Source organism: Euprymna scolopes, chromosome 12 (genome assembly GCF_053919585.1).
Source record: "Euprymna scolopes isolate OS-2025 chromosome 12, ASM5391958v1, whole genome shotgun sequence".
In the NCBI taxonomy this organism is placed as follows: domain Eukaryota; kingdom Metazoa; phylum Mollusca; class Cephalopoda; order Sepiida; family Sepiolidae; genus Euprymna; species Euprymna scolopes.
The window spans coordinates 137,942,809-137,962,063 of record NC_136493.1 but is presented as its reverse complement, the minus strand read 5'-3'; the positions used below and the strand labels follow the sequence as shown (position 1 = coordinate 137,962,063).

Genomic DNA, 19,255 nt, shown 5'->3' with positions numbered 1-19,255 from the left:
GTTTAAATTAAGGCTAGTCAATTGAAAAGAAGGGATGACTTTCGAAAATATTGGCGAAAAAAGTGACCCCTCCCTGTAGAAAAGTGCCCAGTTGAGGGTGAAAGAATTAATGTTTTTAGCCAATTTTTCAATATTTGTCGTCCGAAGGGTTGAGCTTCAAAATGATACCGATCTCGTGAAAATCCATCACGTCTGTCAAAAGTTTTAGGCAGATACACAAACATACATACATTTAAACAGACAGGTGAGATTTATATTATAGATGGTTCAAAAGTTATATTGATAATATTAAATTATAATAAAGTTACATCGTGTTACATATGGGGAGGGGATTCTGTGGTGAATTTTGGAGGTGCCTAGTGTACTTTAAACATTTACAACTAAGATTTATTGTTTTGTTTTAATGTAAATAGGTCACTAAGCTTAACGACTCCTGCTAGTTATAAAAATAAATGAAAGAAACTGATTTGCAGAGGAAATATTTAGTGCAGACTTTTCCACTAAACAGGTTGAAAATATGAAGTTCAGATTTTCTTTAAATGAGAATTCCTAAGCAAAGGACAAATTGCTTTTTATTCAGGTTTTGATTGATATTCTGTAAAAGATGTAACAAGGTTTCATGAATGAAGAGGTGAGTATCCCCTCCCCCTAAAAAAACAAACAAACAAAAACCAATTAAATTCCCAGGATTAAAACGTCTGGTTTTCATTTCCCACATTTCAATTATTCCTCCTCTATTTATAACCTATAAAACTCATTTGTCTTGGGCAAACTAGTTTCTTAAAGCAATTCACCAATCAAAAGTACATACGCATCCCCCCCCCCCCATCTTTTTTTACATAAGAAACCGACTCTACAACAAGGACATACAACTCGTGTCAATTTTATTATTTCAAACTTCAGCTTTATAGGTCCCAAAAAATGCTACTTAAAACTTAAGCACAACAGACTGACAAGAATGCTATTTCAAAGCTAAATGTGACAGATTAACAGAAATGATATTTTAAACTTAAGCTTGAATGACTAACAAGAATACCATTTTAAACTTAAGCATGATAGACTGATAAGAAGGTTTCTTCAAAGGTAACTGTCGTAGACCAACACAAATGCTATTTCAAACAAACATGAAATACAGACAGGAATGCTATTGCAAACCTTAGCTTCAATGAATAACAAGAATGTTGTTTCAAACTTAAGCATAACAGACTGCCAAGAATGCTTTTTCAAAGGTAACTGACAGACCAACACAAATGCTATTTCAAACTTAAGCATCATAGACCGACAAGAATGAATGCTATTGCAAGCCTAAGCTTCAGTGACTATCAAGAATGCTATTTCAAACATAAGTGCATAGCATTTATCAATTGTACATTTACTAGTTAGTACTAACTTACAATGTTTCTGTTTCTTTGATGAAAATGCTTGTGGATCGTTTAATGTTGTACCTTTTTTGAAAAAAAGAACAGTCAGAATAAAGCATAAATTTGTGGTTAAAAATTGCAAAAATATCGCATCCATTTTTGTAAATTCCTTTCATCAAATCATAGAAAATTCTTTGAAAATTATTTGGATTAGATATGGAATTGTTCGCAAGCGAGTGCTTACAGGTTTTACAACACTACGAATGTTATTTGGGTTTGCGCATCTAAAAATTTTAGTTTGTTTACAGACCCTCACCCCCACCCCGCCCCTCAGATAAGAGTAAACTTGTTAAGTTATGATGATACATGACTAGAGACAAATAAATTTACAAGGCGAGTGTAACTAACACAAACTCTAGTTTCACACCTTTTATCCCTTCTTACCCGGCTGCATTCTGGAGGCTACTTGCAGTGGTTAGGTGGGGGGGGGGGTGATGGGATTTTATTAATAGATTGATGACACATAAGAGATTCAATCTTCAGAAAAGAAACTTTTTTTCACACACACAAAAATCATAAATAAAATCGTTCAAGCAAAAAAGTGAGAGAAAAAAAAAAATATTTTTATGAAAATAGCATAAAAAAATCTAACAAATAAAGTTATCTTGTGAATTTTTCAAAGTCAGACCCAAATAACAACATGGCCGTAATATCAGTGTAATTCAAACTATACAGGGTGGAACGATAAATTTGTCACCTTAAAGAAAACACTAGTTTTATTTTGCAACTTTTATTGAAAGATCAATTCAGGTAACTTGATTATGTAGTAGAGCTTACATTATTCAATGTAGCCGCTTTCAGTCTTAATCACCGCTTCGATACGGGTTCGGAACTGGGAGCATGCCTTTTCCACAAGCATCAGTGGAAGCTCGGCAGATGGTGGCGATTAGGCTGGGTTTGGTGCTGTAGGAGGTCATGTTGGTGAGGTTCTTGGTATATGACTAAACGTAGTCCAGCATTTTTAGGTCAGTGTGAGAAGAATACAAAGTTTTAACACTCCTTCTGAAGCCAAACTTGGAGCTCTTTGGATTTGTGGGCCGGTGCCGAGTTCTGCTGCCACACGCAGGGTCTGCCAGCGGCGACCTGATTGCACCAGGGTATCACCACACTCTTCAGCACATCCAGGTCCACTTTGGTGTTGAGTTTCAAGCTGACTTTGAAGATGTAAGGTGGCATGATGTGGTTCTTACTTAAAACCACACGTGGCCGGAAACTTCATTGAGCTGTGCCCTCAAGTGTTGAGCCGGATTTGGATTTGCATTTTGAGGGTGCTGGTAATGGTCCTGTTGTCATAACTTTGATAGGTAAAGAGCAGGAGATATACAGCGGTGCATCTCCGATCTTGCTTATTGAACATTGTGTTACTTTCAGGCATGATAGAAGGCTCCTATTGCTCTTATATTTGTACACAACTGACCAACTAGTATATAGTCTGCAACAAAAAAAGAAAACCGGTTTTGATCAAATGGAAATGGAATCATGTAGTCTTTTCTAGGGTGACAATTTTATCGTTCCACCCCCATACTATTTTTATCACTTCACATTTCTACTATGTTATTGATAGGAATATATTTTATTTTGCATCAGTTTCTTTCTGAAAATACTTATTCCAGCTAAAAAAACATTTAGTGTGTATATTTATTGGAAAAGAATGCAAGTAAAATTTTTTAGCTTCTCTTAAAAGTATTTAAAATTCTTAGCAAATCCTCATGCATTAAAAGATTTAAAGTGAAAACAGATTAAAACAACATCAGCATAATAAAATTAGTTACAGTTTTATAATAATTTGATTCAATTAATAATTTAAAGATCAAATAATATTGATAATTTAACTTGATAAATTTGATTTAAAAGTAAAAAAAATATATTTTAATAAAAAAAAAGGAAAAAAAAAAGGAAAAAAGAAAAAACAAGTTAAAAAAAAATGCAAAATAAAAATGAAAGTACAGAGACTTCTGGGTATTGCCAGGTCAGTATTGCTAGTAGCTAATAAGATAAATTTCATTTTAGTAATTTGTCATCTACAACAAATATTCACCAGAAAAACAACATTAGAACTTAACTGAAATTAAAAAAAAAAAAAAAAAAAAAAAGCACCAAAATTATGGATTCAATTAGCAGCTATCCTTACTTGAGTGGTTCCAGGGTTAAACAATGTATTTATAGTAATAAATGAATTTTCAAAAAAAATAAAAAATAAAATAAATAAAACAGATGGTGAGAAATGAGATTGAAAACAGGACTTTAAGATCAGTCTGATCTGCTACCATATGTGCTATATGCAGCAAGTTGGTTCTTTGATAAAATCAAGCCTTCTTTCTTCTTTTCATTTAACGTCACTTTCCCCCCTTTTCAGGTTCAGACATTTTCTTATATTACACAACCTCGCTCTTCTCTAAATCATTAAATCAGCAATCTCCAAATTCCACTCTGTGAGGTTTTGTCCGATCATTTGCTTTTAAATTTTCCTTGGCCAGCTATAATTCCTGCGATTTAGGACATTCATACTTCTGCAATGGTTTAAGACAAACATTCCACAGGACCATACGACAGTGATAAATTTATCCTTAAGACAACTTCTTACTGGGCAAGTGTACAATTTTATTTGACCAAAATTGAAGATATATATATATATATATATATAATATTGTTGTGAAGAACATAGGTTAAGTTATCACAAAAGAATACGAATAAAAAAAATGAGTTTGCAAATTGATGACAATACATATGAAACAGGCAAGTTTTTCTTTATTATGGAGATACAATCTTTAGTCTTTATAAAAAGTAGTTATCACAAACCAGCCTTGTTTAGGGTGCAAAGGCAAATAAATATGAAATCCGCCACCATTTCAACTTCTGATATCTTATATAGGGTGATCACTTAAAAGTAACCCAACCTTTCTAATCTTTCTCTTACCGACCAACTGACACCACAAGACAAAATGCAATTCTTTTTCCAACAAGATGGTACATGTCATATGTCTCACAGATCACTGACACGAGTTCATGACATGTTTACGGAAGAGAGAACAATAAGCAAAGATTTATGGCCACCATGTTTCTCGGACTTGTCATCATGTGATTTTTATCTTCGGAGGACTTTAAAAACAAAAAGTTTATGCAAATAATCCTCACAATCTAGACCAACTAAAGGAGAACATTACCAACGCTATCAGGAGAATCATCAGAGAAGATCTACAGGCAGTAATTGCAAATGTTAAATGTGTCTTGAAATGCATAGATGTCAACAGGGGGCACTTCTTTTTATAACACTACAGCTAATTTCAACAATACTACGGGTAATTTCAACAATGCTACGGGTAATTTCAACAATGCTACGGGTAATTTCAACAATGCTACGGGTAATTTCAACAATGCTATGGGTAATTTCAACAATGCTACGGGTAATTTCAACAACGTTACGGGTAATTTCAACAACGTTACGGGTAATTTCAACAATGCTATGGGTAATTTCAACAATGCTACGGGTAATTTCAACAATAAAAGAATGTTCCTCTTCTCGGACTTATCTTCATCTTTATAGTTATGTCAACTATGAAGATGAGAATAACAGTCTGCAAATAAATAATGCTTTTTTTAAGAGGCGGGGGCAGTTTAATAAAATTTGGATGTAAATAATTTACCTTGTTTTTCTTCATATTTTTTCTTGTTTCATGAATCATGTTTTTCTTGTTTCATGAATCATGTTTTTTTTCAGACTACTTTAAGTTGTTATCTTTGATGATAAAGTATTTTTTATGCAAAAAAAAAATTTGTTAGTTTGTCCAAATTTGGTGTGCATGATATTGTGTTTTGCTAGGCATATAAAAATTTATCTTTTATAAAAATCGCTCGAGACGAGGCATGAAGCCACTTTATCTAAGGAGCTAACAAGAATGAAAAATGATCGTCACAAAGACAGATGTTTATTAATTTGAGTTTTTTCATATGTAGGAAAATTAACGGAAGAGTCCATGTATGCAATTTTTTTGTTTTTTTACCCCAATATTGCACTTATTATACAAAATGTATATGGTTTAGCTTTTAATGTTTTGATCACATTATTAATACAATCACAAAAAAGTAATTATTAAATCAAAAAAGATTAAATATCCGGGAAAAATGCTATAATCACTATTAAAAAAAAAAAAAAAAAAAAAAAAAAAAATAACACCGAAGCTCAACTTTTATTTCTTATTTATGAATGAAATGTAACGGACAAATAAGATTCATTTCAATGGTTAGCATATTAGTTTTTTTGTATTCAGTGTTCTCCCCAAACAAAGCATATTTGTAACAGCGTGTATGAGCGCGTGGGAAAATAGCAGCAGCAGGAGCAATGTTTGAACGCGTATGCAAATTAGTGGACGTGCTCAAGCTGATGCGAAAAGAAAAAACAAGACACCACCTGGTTGGGGAGAAAAAAAAATTGAGTCCAAAGGAGACGGACATGTAAAATGAAGGTGAGAATGGGCTGGCCGTGAACAGTGTACAGTCGGAAGAAAGAAACGCATGCCAGCGAGAGACTTTTTAAATCGTGCCAACATGAGAGAGTAACAGTAATAAATGATTTTGTTAAAGAAGAAAAAAATGCCGACCTGGATTTATTTGTTTTTGTTTGTTCCTTTTTGATAGTGCCGGATGGCATAAGGGCCTGAGAGAGGTTTGAACTGTGCTGGTCATAGTTCGAGCATAACGGCCACTTTACATGTTACCATTTGGATGTAAGAGGCTACTATTTGGAATCATTTCTACAGAGGACTATGTAAGATGAGCAAGATGTCTATTCACATTACATTTAAATTTCTGCATGTTAATACAGTCAGGGAAACAAGAAGAAGGGAGGTAATTCCAAAGTTTAGCAGTCTGAGGGAAGAAACAATTAAAGTAGAAGACTTTTCAACATCTAAGGACCTCTGCAGTGAAGGGGTAGAGTTTTGCTGCTGGACGGGTTCGTCGGGAGTATGTATGTCAAGGGGTAAAGGAGTACAATAGAATACATTCCATTAAAATACTTGTAAAACAGGTGCAGAGATGCAATATTGTGACAATGAGACAGACGTTGAAGATTGGTTGTAAACTAGAAACATAATTGGATAATAGGGCAAAACTTTCTTTAAAGTATTTCATTCAGAAAAGTTTTTAACGTGGACTTTTTTTTTGTGAAAGGCAACTTAAAACCATATATTGAACCCACCATATTAAAAACTGGCCCATTTTTAAGATTGGGTTATCTTTATAGAGAGAGAAACAATACTGCATACCAATTGGAAAAACATTCACAGAAAAAAATAAATCTTCCATCATGGAAAATCATAACCTAACTTGAAGTAGCCTAGACCCCCACCCCCTAAAAAAACAAAAACAAAAAAAAAAAAAACTATTAATGCCATAAAGAAAAACACTGTACATTTATAAAAAACATTGTATAATTATAAAGAGCAAAATTTAAATTTGTTTACATTCAAATTTTAAAATAACTTCCTAAGGAAACAAGAAATTACAAGTTAAAGTTAATCTATATATTAATACGATAACGTGTGTGTCACGCTTACATCTTTTTTCTTCTGAGTGATTGTCGTTTAATTGTTATGACCTATTTCTTGGAATAATAATTTTACCAAGAATTGTTCACAAAATTTGGTTTTGGTTTTGATTATAGCTGAAGGAACTCAAGTTTTATATATACATATATATATTTTTTCTTCATAAGTTTTGGTCTTACTTCAAGCAGATGTACCCAAACCATATCGATTTTTTAAAAAATTTTTTTAAATCAACTTTATAATATATAAAAATATCTATAGAAAATTAACTTTATAATAATATATACAAAATCTGCATTAATTAAAATATCATATTTAAGCGTATTTTACAACCAGGCTATGCCGGGCATCCTTGCTAGTTTAGATAAATACTTTTGCAGTTTTAACAAATAATAATATCATCTCCATTTCTGCTGAACATCCACAAAATGTCAACATCAATATATTATATGAAAGTGTCCGCTGTGGAATTTCCACAGGTCCTGCTAGTTTTTCTCTATTTAACTATTTTTTTTTGCACTATGAACTAAGATGGTTTACACAAGCAGCATTCACCCTAAGCAGGTTGGACAGGTTTCCAATGAGGGAGGAAGTATCTAGGAAGCATCAAACTCAAACAGTGTCCAGTTGCATCTATATCCTAGTCAGGGGAGACGACACGTTTGTGAAGTTCTTGTAGTCTTCTTACATACAGTTCCTGGTATTCCCAAATAGTCACCCATCTGGTACTAAACAGGCTCCATGTTGCTTAACTTTGGTAATCTAATGAAAACTGTTGTGTCAATGTGATCACGCTGCATATACTAGAATGGTTTGTGATACAGTGTTTCAATTTCATCATTTTTATTTAGTTATGTTTTTAATTGATTTTAATTATATTATCATTTTCAGTCCCCCACCCCTAATTTCTGGCTCCCATCTTATCTCGCAATTACTTATAACGTCACCAACTAACTTCGGAAGAACCCCCCCATCTGATTTTCTTTTATATCATAAGTTGCTTAAAACGTGATTAGTTAAAGTTCAGAATAAAATCACGCTTTCTCTTAACGGTTAATTTAAAAAAAAAAAAATCTTCTGAACGCTATTAAAAGTTAAATTCTTCACTAGTTTGCAATTTGGAGACGGAAGCGTTGTTGTGATAAGTGATTTTCTCTACTAATTCGCACTTTTTATTTTTAGATTCAAATATTAATAACTACATTTTATTTCAGTATTTAATTTATGTATTTCTGTTGTATTAAATGCTAGCTTTTTTTTTTCCTCGTCCATAAATGTTTATTCATCTACTGAGTTGATTGCAAAAATAGATTACCTAATTGTACTCATTTTTAGTTCGTGAGAGGGGAATTTATCACCATACTTTCCCTTAAACACGTCCGTTGGACTTTTATTAAGTACAATACTTAATAGTTTTTTTTTTTTGTTTTTTTTTAATGGAGAGTAGAAAACGCATTGTGGATGCGTTATCGGCAGCTCCTGTTACTCTCGCTTCTTATTTGTCCCTCAGTCCTCATTTTTTAAATGAGTGATTTTTCTGACAAAGGGAGAAGAAAAAGCTGTTTTCTAGGTTGGCAGTATTTTTGCGCGAACAGTTGGCAGAATTGGTGGAAATTTTCTGTTTCTATGTCTATCCTTGTAGCCATGTCACTAGTAAGGGTGCTGGAGGTAAACGTTTTGTCTGGGCTGACGTTATCCGCCTGATAGTCAGGGACCCGAACCTTGGATTAACCACTAAGGAGGCTGTCCTATCAGCAGGTGCAAAGTACTGGGGCTGCTGTATTGCCATTTGGTGAATGGAATCTGGACTATGCAGTAGCTTCTGGTGGGGCCTCTCGATGCCATACTAGTGGGTAATTGTTACGGCTTTACCTTATCATGTGCTACAAAAAAAAAAAAAAAAAAAAAAAAAAAAAGAAAATTTTTCGTTTCTTTTTCTCTCTTAGTTTCCCCTCTCTGTCCTGCTCTAAGTAAATCTGTCGACCTAGTCCACAAATTCCAAAATTTCATCATGACAAGTTTCAAGAAAAAATACACGATTAAACCCGGTTCTCCAACTTCCAACGTAGACCCCTACTACCATGTCTCCTTCTCCAACATCAGGAGTCTTCGTTCTAACCTTCCAGAGGTTGAAACCCAATTACAGGAGACTAAACCAGACCTTTTATTTTTAAGTGAAACTGGCATTGGACAGGCTATTTCCCTAGATGAGTTTGCAATTTCAGGATACTCTAACTTAACTTCTAAATCTGACCTCCAAGATCGCCATGGGCATGGAATATGTGCCTATATTAAAGATAGCTTTCCATGTGGGAGGGACATCTCCAGGGAAGATCCTAACTTACCCTATATGTGCTTCCGGGTTGCTTTAGCTCACACTACTGCATTTATATTTACTCTCTATCGCCCCCACAACAGCGGAGTTACTATCTTTCAAAGCATATCTGAGAAAATTGACCAAGTCCTTTCTACTTATCCTTCAGCTAACATTCACGTATGTGGAGACTTCAATGTTCACAACGTCGAATGGTTGACCCACTCAAACAAGACCGATGATGAGGGGAGGTTCTGTCATGATTTCTCCATTGCCTATGACCTCACTCAGATTGTTCAGGAACCTACCCGTGTGCCCGATAATGACGGCCAGTATGCGAGCCTACTAGACCTTTTTCTCACAACTTGCCCTGAACTATGTTCAGTTTCTGTTCTGTCGCCTCTTGGATCTTCCGACCACTCTGTTGTATCAATTAAGATAAAAATGAAATGTAATAAGTCCCCAGACGTACCTCTTCATCGTACAGTATATCGATACACTAAGGCTGACTGGGATAGCTTCCGTACATTTATATCTGATCTACCTCTGCATTCCATGTTTAAAAAGGATGTGTCCTCTATAGTATTAGACCTAACTGAATGGTTAATTGTAGGTATTGACCATTTCATACCCTCTAAAAAGTTTCAGCAAAAACCTAACAGCCAGCCATGGTTCTCTCCAGAATGTGCTGCTGCCATTGCGCATAGAAATCACTTTTTCCACTGCTTCAAACGTAATAGATGTATGGAAACTAAAGCCGTTTTCAGGACTGCCAGCAACCATTGTAAGAAAGTAATAAGGAACGCAAGAGAGTTGTATGCTCAATCTGTTAAGTCCAAAGTAGCTGAGCAGCGGCTTGGTTCCCACCAGTTTTGGCAAATAGCAAACAGAATCCTGAACAGAAGCGTGTGCTCCATCCCAACTATTATCAATGAACCTGAGGTAATCTCGTCAGCATCAGACAAAGCCAAACTCTTTGTCAAGAACTTTGCAGCTAATTCTACCCTTTGCGACCAAGACCGCCAACCCCCAATATTTCCTCCTGTATCAGAAAACACGCTATGTGATATACGTATATCTGTACGTGATGTTGCGAAGCTAATCAAAAACCTTGATTCGAGTAAAGCAACTGGCCCTGATGGTATTCCAATTATAGTACTCAAAAAACTTCAACCTGAATTAGCGCCCATACTTACAAAACTGTTTAAACGTTGTCTTAAGGAGAATAGTTTCCCATCTCCCTGGAAAATCTCATCAGTATGCCCTGTATTTAAGAATTCAGGTGATCGCTCATCCCCCTCTCAGTACAGGCCAATAAGTCTCCTGTGCGTCATGAGTAAGTTGCTAGAATCTGTGTTAAATGCAGAAGTAATCAAACATCTCAACAAAAATAACCTTCTTAGTGACACTCAATATTGTTTCCGTTCTGCTAGATCTACAGCAGATGTCCTTACAGTTATATCGCATAGGATTAGCAAATCTCTCGACGGTGGCAATCTTTCTAGGGCAATTGCTCTTGACATATCTAAAGCCTTTGATAGGGTATGGCATAAAGGTTTACTTCATAAGATCGCAAGCTATGGTATAGCTGGAAAAGTCTTCTCAATTATTAAATCATTTCTTTCTGATAGGTTCATAAGAGTAGTAGTTGAGGGGCAAAAATCAGAAGCTCACAGTATTAATGCCGGTGTCCCTCAGGGATCCATCCTGGGCCCAACTCTTTTCCTGATCTACATTAATGATCTTCCAAATCATATCCTTACATCATTTGTAGACATTTATGCTGACGACACTACCATTTATGGTACCACATCTAAGACAGTAAACGACCAAGTTCTCTCCAATTCTCTCTCCTCTGATCTTGAGCACGTAGTACAATGGGGAAAGGAGTGGCTGGTTACTTTTAATGCATCTAAAACCAAGCTTCTCTCTTTACATCATCAACATTCTAATTCACATTTGTCATCAATTGAAATGAATGGCTCTCGTCTTCAGGAGGCCTCAAGTTTTGACAAGCTTCTGGGCTTGACCATTACTCCTGATCTTAAATGGAACACGTATATTAAATCTGTTGCCAAGGCCGCTGGAAAAATGGTGGGATCTTTCTATCGATCCAGTAGATATCTCACTGCTGATGCTATTCTCTACCTATATAAGAGCCAGGTACGTCCAAGGATGGAATACTGTTGCCACATCTGGGCAGGAGCTGCTAGAAAGGACTTGTCCTGCCTTGATAGAGTTCAAAATAGACTTCGTAGCCTCGTAGGAGATGTCCTTTTCTCCTCCTTGCAACCTCTATCTCACAGAAGAGATGTTGCGAGTTTGTCTCTGATGTATCGTTATTTTCATGGAAAGTGTTCAACTGAGCTTCAATCTATGGTCCCCCCTCGCCAAACTTTCACAAGAAACACTCGTCTAGCTGTAAACACTATCAATAATTTCCCCCACTCTTTATCTGTGCCTAAACCTAAACGTAGATTCCATGAACAAAGCTTCTTTCTTAGAACTGCACGCCTGTGGAATTGTCTTCCGTTTTCCTGCTTTCCGGCTGACTACAATATGGTTGTGTTCAAGTCTAACGTAAACAAGTTCTTGATGAGCCGTTCCATATAAGTTATCAAATTTACCAAATTTTCATTACTAATGATTACTATATTGACAAATTTCTACTGTACACTCTTTAACCCTTATCCTTGAGTGGCCTCTGGGCCTTGATAATGTGGTGATGCCTTTGTAAAAAAAAAAAAAAAAAAAAATTAAATATAAGAAATGAATAATATTCAATTTTTATATATGAACAAGTGTGAAATACATCACATTCCTGTATGGATTCTGACTGGTCGTTAAATAGGACAATTTGCTTTATTCACTTACACAGAAATATAGAAGACAGGTACGTATTAACATAGATGGTAGCAGTTGCACATTCACATATAGATTTTTTATTTTTATTTTGTATCTGCAACATTTATTTCTGAGATTGTACGAGTAGAAAACATTTTTTCTTTTAATTAAAACTAGCAGGGAGACCCAATGTTGCCCGGGATTGAATGAGGATCAACAAATATTCTATTGTCATTGAAATCGATTGTCCACTCTAATCAGGGCCCCACTGCAGTGCACCGGGAGCAAGCTCACATGCCTTCTGACAGTGACTTAGTCAACAATACATTGTAGTTTACATTGCACTGTAGAGAACATACTGTTGATTTTATAAAATTATTCTTATATAATGGCTTGAATTAAAGTTTAAAATGCAAAAGTCAAGTATCATGGTTCACTCGTGCTCTAAACAGAAACATGAATTTCTAACATGCCCCTGCTTTATCAAAGAGCCTACTGTTGATTTTATATGCCGGACCCTTCTGCTTGCATAATAATACAACTTTTCAAATACACTTGAAATGTTAGACTGTGTATAAGGATGTTAACTTTAGTCAATATCAGATTGTTCCTTCTTTAATCAGACATTTTGGATTTTCGATACTCAGAGGCATTCTTATAAAAACCTATCTAAGAACACTCCCAGACATATTAAGTACATTTGTGCGAAATTAAAAAAAAAAATATCGACTCAGCTGTTTTGGAGTCCATAAAGAAATTCACACAGAGACAAAATACCTTTATATATAAGTAGAAATAATATGACTTGTGTGTTTGGCGGCATAAACATTTTGAAATTTGATGAAATAGAGCAGAAAGTAAATGTATTGTCTACCAAATAAAACAAAAAAATCAATAACAAAATAGCAATACTTTACCTCATAAAGACAACACAGACGGATGCATGGAGCAACAGGTTGACAAGGTGGTAAGAGAAAGGGTTCATGGCTCCTAGCAAGTAATTCAGTCGGAACGTAAGCACACATAAAGGCCGATAGGATTTGTGACTATTCTCCTGGAACCAAGTTAGATAAGTGGGTGTAAAATACTCAAGCGATTTAATATACAGTAGAAGAAAAGTAACATTTTAAGATCTTTTTTAAAGTAAGAAAAAAAAAAAGATAAAAAAACAAAACAAAATAAGACAACAAACAAAACAAAATAAGACAACAAACAAAACAAAATAAGACAACAAACAAAACAAAATAAGACAACAAACAAAACAAAATAAGAAAAAAAAAACAAAATAAGACAAAAACAAAATAAGACAAAAACAACAAAATAAGACAAAAAAACAAAATAAGACAAAAAAAAACAAAACAAAATAAAATAAGACAAAAAAACAAAATAAAATAAGACAAAAAAAGACAAAAAAAAACAAAAGACAAAAAAAAAGACAAAATATGAGAAAGTATGTGAAGAGCATTCTTTTTAAATTTTTATTCACCTCAAACAACACAGAAATATAAAGGGCCACTGCAATACAGATCAGCTGTATAGGAGAACAACTTGGGTGGGGAGTTTGTGTTTTTCTGTTTTGTTTTTTGTTGTCTTCTACTTCTTTCTTCTCTACTTCTCGTGCGACATCAGTCGACACTGAAATGAATGACAAACTCAGAAACAGACACCCCATGCCCAGAAATTTACTGTCTTTTATACTCCTCGAAGTCGAGGTATACAAATAAGTATGGGCTTCGCTTTGAGTTCAGTCGTGTATATATAGTGCCATTTCTGCATCTGCCACCATGATATTCGTTTCGTCACACTGTCTATTGGACAGCAATAGGGACAGAAAAGGAATTCCAAAGGCATATGGTCTAAGCTATTAGAATAGAAAATCTTACAGCATCTATGAACCTTTACAGTAAAGGGGTGGAATTTTGCTGCTAGTCAGGTTGGTTGTGGGTATTATTGTTGAAGGGAGTATAAGTGCAGTAAGTTCATTGGAGCACATTCTGTGAAAGTACTTGTAAAACAAGCATTGGGACACAACACTGCAGTGATGCGACAGGGGTTGGAGTTTGACAGACAGGGCAGGACCCATTAGGAATAGGATCTCAATGGTATGGCTTACCCAAACCGACTTATATGAGGAATGTGCACCTTCTTCAAGTGATGTTGCCTTTAGTAACAACACTAAGATGGATATTCTACCAGACTAGATGAATTCTTCTCCTGGAATCCAGTAACACCAAAAGATCACAAGATAAACTATAACATATTTAAATGGTTAATTGAAGAGAGGAAACTTAACTTCTTTATTAACTCAACATTATAGATGTATGGGAGAGTTTGATGGAATATTCCAAAAATCTATTCATCTCATGTAGAGATCAAGTGTTAACTCCAGGAAGAAGCTCTTGATTTTTGAGAACTGACTGAAGTAAAATGAAACAAAAAGTAGAAATTTTTTTTATAGTTTGTCCGAAAGTAAGTGATTGGAGAGGTTAGGGATTGGTGAACGAGCCCAGACATTTATTTTTGAATTTTTGAGATGGGGTTTGATAATTTGTACTATTCAAATCATTCATCTTGGTTGTTATTTTCATAACATTTCGAACGATGTGACCTCCATTAACTTTCATTATTGACAGAATGGGTATAACTCGTAATTGAGGCAAGGGAGGAGGAAATCTGGATAACATCAAATTCCAGGTTCAGTAAAAACAAGCAAGAAAAACTCCTTGTGGTTAAAAATGAACAGATTATAACAAATGTTTTTTTTATGCAAAAGGCATTGCACTAGTCTGAAAAGATGCAATATAAAATATAAATAGCATTTGCACAATTACATTTTGGATCATTCAGATTATGATTCTCATCTTGGTTGTTATTTTCATAACATTTTGACCAATGTGATCTCCGATTTTCAGGTGCATCTCTTCAAACTAAAGAATTTTAAAGGCAAATTTGGGAATCTATACAGAAATTGGAATTGGATATAAAAAAGTTTATTTGAATAAAGCCCTATTTACTTCCTTCCATATGAGGGCAAAGTCTTTTGTGTTTACTTCATCAAAGCTTAAATGTTGCAAAATAGACATGGTGTGGACTCAGGTGATAGCTAGAAAGATGCACTGGAACAAGCAGCCTCTCTCTCTCAGAGCTCATTCCTACAACCAATATCTCATATGAATCATAAAAAAACACCCAAAAAACCCAACTATATTGATTACAGAGTTACATCTTTTTTTTTAAGATGGCATTCATGCAAAAATAATTCTGATCTTGTCAAAGTATTTTCTGAAAGGAATTACATCGAGTTACATTTTATTCTTAACAACATGCTGCAACCATTCACCAAAAGAACTGATGAACCAGAACAAACTATTGATTTTGCAGGAAGAAAGCAATCGATGACAAAAACTGTGAAAGAGACGGATTTGATTTTAAATATTAAGTGAAGAATATATTACATATTATTAATTGTATCAGATTCCTAAAGTAAAGACATTTTAATTTAATATTAAAATAACATTTCTTTAAATATATTAAAAGTTTCTTTTTCCTGACTTTTCTTACAAAATAGTTTCTTTTTAAGCTATTTATATGGATTTTAATATTATTTTAAGGAAAAAGTATGAGAGTTAAATGTGAGAAAAAAAAGTAAAAATCTGGATTGAAGTTTGAATAAAAATTTTTAAAACTGTTTATATTGGAGAAGAAAACTTCAGAGAAACGGTTTCTTTTTTAAACTGCATATCTTGCAGAGTTGTAGAATCCTTCATAAGATCCAACTCAGACTTTTTATTTTAAAGTTCAGAGTGTCTCTGACTCCTAACATTTTTATGAGTCCTTATTTACTTGCCTCCTTCAGAGGGTAGAGTTAGATACAAGGCCGGTTTTTAATGAGAAAAATTCTGCTCCCAATAAGGAAGGACTCTAAATCGACCAAGGACTTCTCCTTTGATAGAACTACACTTGATCACAGCCTGAAGAATAACAAAAATCAAAAGAATGACTATTATATATATTAGATTAAAAACAAACAAAAACAAACAAAAACAAAAAACCCAATGAGATGGAAAAAAAAAAAAAAAAAAAAAAAGAGAGAAAAAAGAAAGTGTTACACAAATTTACCTTTTGCATTGGTGTTCCCCAGAAATCATTCCAGAAGAGATTTGTGATTGGAACGTGAGGCCGGAGATCTTGGTTCTCTACGACGGCAGAGACATCATCAAATACAAAGCCACACATCAACGAGTTGAGGTAGCAGATACATACAGTAACAAACAAAATGGCACTGTATTTGACGAAAGATGATGAACATGATGAAGAGGAAGAACAAGTGAATTCAGGCTGGCTGGATGCCATTGTCACGTTTTTGGAGTTGCTTTTCATAAACCCATTTTGCTTGCTGCCCGGCTTTCGAGTGTGGCCATTTGTATGACTGGAAGAACAAACAAACTATTGTTATGGAGACAGACATAGAAATGAAGTTAAGAGAAAACAAAAATATTTTTAAGATATGGCCATTCAAGTTATACATTTAGATCGAGAACGTTATTTCAGATGGTGAGATTTCGTTTTCTCTATCTCGCTGCATCGCAAGTGAGAAGACATTTTAAAAAGAAAATTTGAAGAGAAATGACATTTTTCCTGTGTTATATCATAATAATATATTGCTATAACATTAAATTACATTTTATCATAACAATATAATGCTATAACATTAAATTACATTTTATCATAACAATATAATGCTATAACATTAAATTACATTTTATCATAACAATATAATGCTATAACATTAAATTACATTTTATCATAACAATATAATGCTATAACATTAAATTACATTTTATCATAACAATATAATGCTATAACATTAAATTACATTTTATCATAACAATATAATGCTATAACATTAAATTACATTTTATCATAACAATATAATGCTATAACATTAAATTACATTTTATCATAACAATATAATGCTATAACATTAAATTACATTTTATCATAACAATATAATGCTATAACATTAAATTACATTTTATCATAACAATATAATGCTATAACATTAAATTACATTTTATCATAACAATATAATGCTATAACATTAAATTACATTTTATCATAATATATTGCTATAACATTAAATTACATTTTATCATAATATATTGCTATAACATTAAATTACATTTTATCATAATATATTGCTATAACATTAAATTACATTTTATCATAACAATATATTGCTATAACATTAAATTACATTTTATCATAACAATATATTACTATAACATTAAATTACATTTTATCATAACAATATATTGCTATAACATTAAATTACATTTTATCATAACAATATATTGCTATAACATTAAATTACATTTTATCATAACAATATAATGCTATAACATTAAATTATATTTTAACATAATAATATATTGTTATAACATTAAATTACATTTTAACATAATAATATATTGTTATAACATTAAATTACATTTTATCATAATAATATATTGCTATAACATTAAATTACATTTTATCATAACAATATAATGCTATAACATTAAATTATATTTTATCATAATAATCTATTGTTATAACATTAAATTACATTTTAACATAATAATATATTGCTATAACATTAAATTACATTTTATCATAACAATATAATGCTATAACATTAAATTACATTTTATCATAATATATTGCTATAACATTAAATTACATTTTATCATAATAATATATTGTTATAACATTAAATTACATTTTAACAATATATTACTAAAACAAGTGTGTCATAGGGGAGTTCAAGTATAATGCTAATATTATCAATAATAATAATATTAATAATGATAATATGTTTAGCCACTTCACGTTTGCATGTATGTTATCACCTTTTACACATCAAAAAATGAGATCGACCAATCAGCAAAGGCGGTGATCGGCGATTAATCTGACGTTCCTATTTACTTGCCTCCTCATGAGGGCAGAGTTAGACACAAGGTCGGGTTTTAATGCGAGGAAAATCCAGCTCTCCAAAAAGGGTCAATCTGGATATGAACAAAAATAAAAATTGCCTCAGTCATGAAGGATTTCTCCTCCACTGATCGAGGACAGAAAAGGTGAAGTGTAGTATCAGAACAGATACTACACTTTAAGAGAAAACATTCCGACTTTATCAATTTTTAAATAATTTGTCTCCAACCCATCAACTAAAAACAGTATAATTTTAAATAAGTGGATTTCAAAACGTGACATTCGTTATTCTTTTTTTAATTTAATATTTCGCTGACAATCATTTTTATAAGAAAGACAATATTATTTTAAAAAGAATTACCACAATTGTAAATAAAGAAAAAATATATTAGTTTTATTTATTTACAGAAAATTTTGTTGACAATAATAATTATTTTTACAGAAGAAAAAGTAATTTTTTTAAGAGTATATTCGTCCCTACAGATATTTTTTCAAAAGAAATATTAGTGTTGTAACCCTGCAAGCTGGTAATAATATTAGGTTGGTGCAAAAATGTCATTTTTTGATGTTCAACTTCAAGTCAAAAAACGACATCATTTTTGCTCCAACCTAAGACTAAAAACACAGTGGTATACTTAGTAAATAGGTTATTATCAATATTATAGAAGTACATGCCATACTGTTCAAACTAAATTCTTACCCAATAACGTGTTAAATGTAATTATATTTATAGTCTCCGAGTAAGTTCATTATTCCTAAAATAGGCACATCCGCATATTCATAACAATTACTAACAGTAAATTATACATGTTGATGTAGAAAGTCCAATAGAATTTCCATGAGCTTCCACTAATAATGAATAATATTGATAAACTGATGAGGTACCGGATGTAATAAAATGAAAAATGCAATTTATGATGCTTAAATAATGTCCCAACAAACAGCTCTCCACAGAAGTTATTTGGCATGTGTTTTAAAAATACCCCACCCTTGTTAATAAAATAACTTTCTAATATATAAAATAAAGCCAGTCTCTTTATCATTTCTTTGTTATCAATAGCTTTCTTCCTACAAAATCAATATTTGATTCTGGTTTTTCTTATGGATTGTTGTAGCATATTATTAATAGGAATAAAATGTAATTCGATTTAATTCCT

At 32.9% G+C, this 19,255-nt stretch overlaps 1 protein-coding gene across 2 annotated transcripts in view; it reads right to left on the bottom strand.

The window, feature by feature from the left end:
• LOC145291509 (protein O-mannosyl-transferase TMTC3-like) overlaps positions 1 to 19,255 on the bottom strand; it is a 111,318-nt gene that overhangs the window by 49,484 nt on the left and 42,579 nt on the right. For both annotated transcript variants that reach the window (XM_080137477.1, XM_080137478.1), the window contains 2 exons: positions 16,245 to 16,554; positions 13,043 to 13,179 (listed from right to left, as the gene is read on the bottom strand). In XM_080137477.1, the coding sequence (XP_079993603.1) occupies positions 13,043 to 13,179; positions 16,245 to 16,554 (447 nt within the window). The remainder of the gene's footprint in view (positions 1 to 13,042; positions 13,180 to 16,244; positions 16,555 to 19,255) is intronic.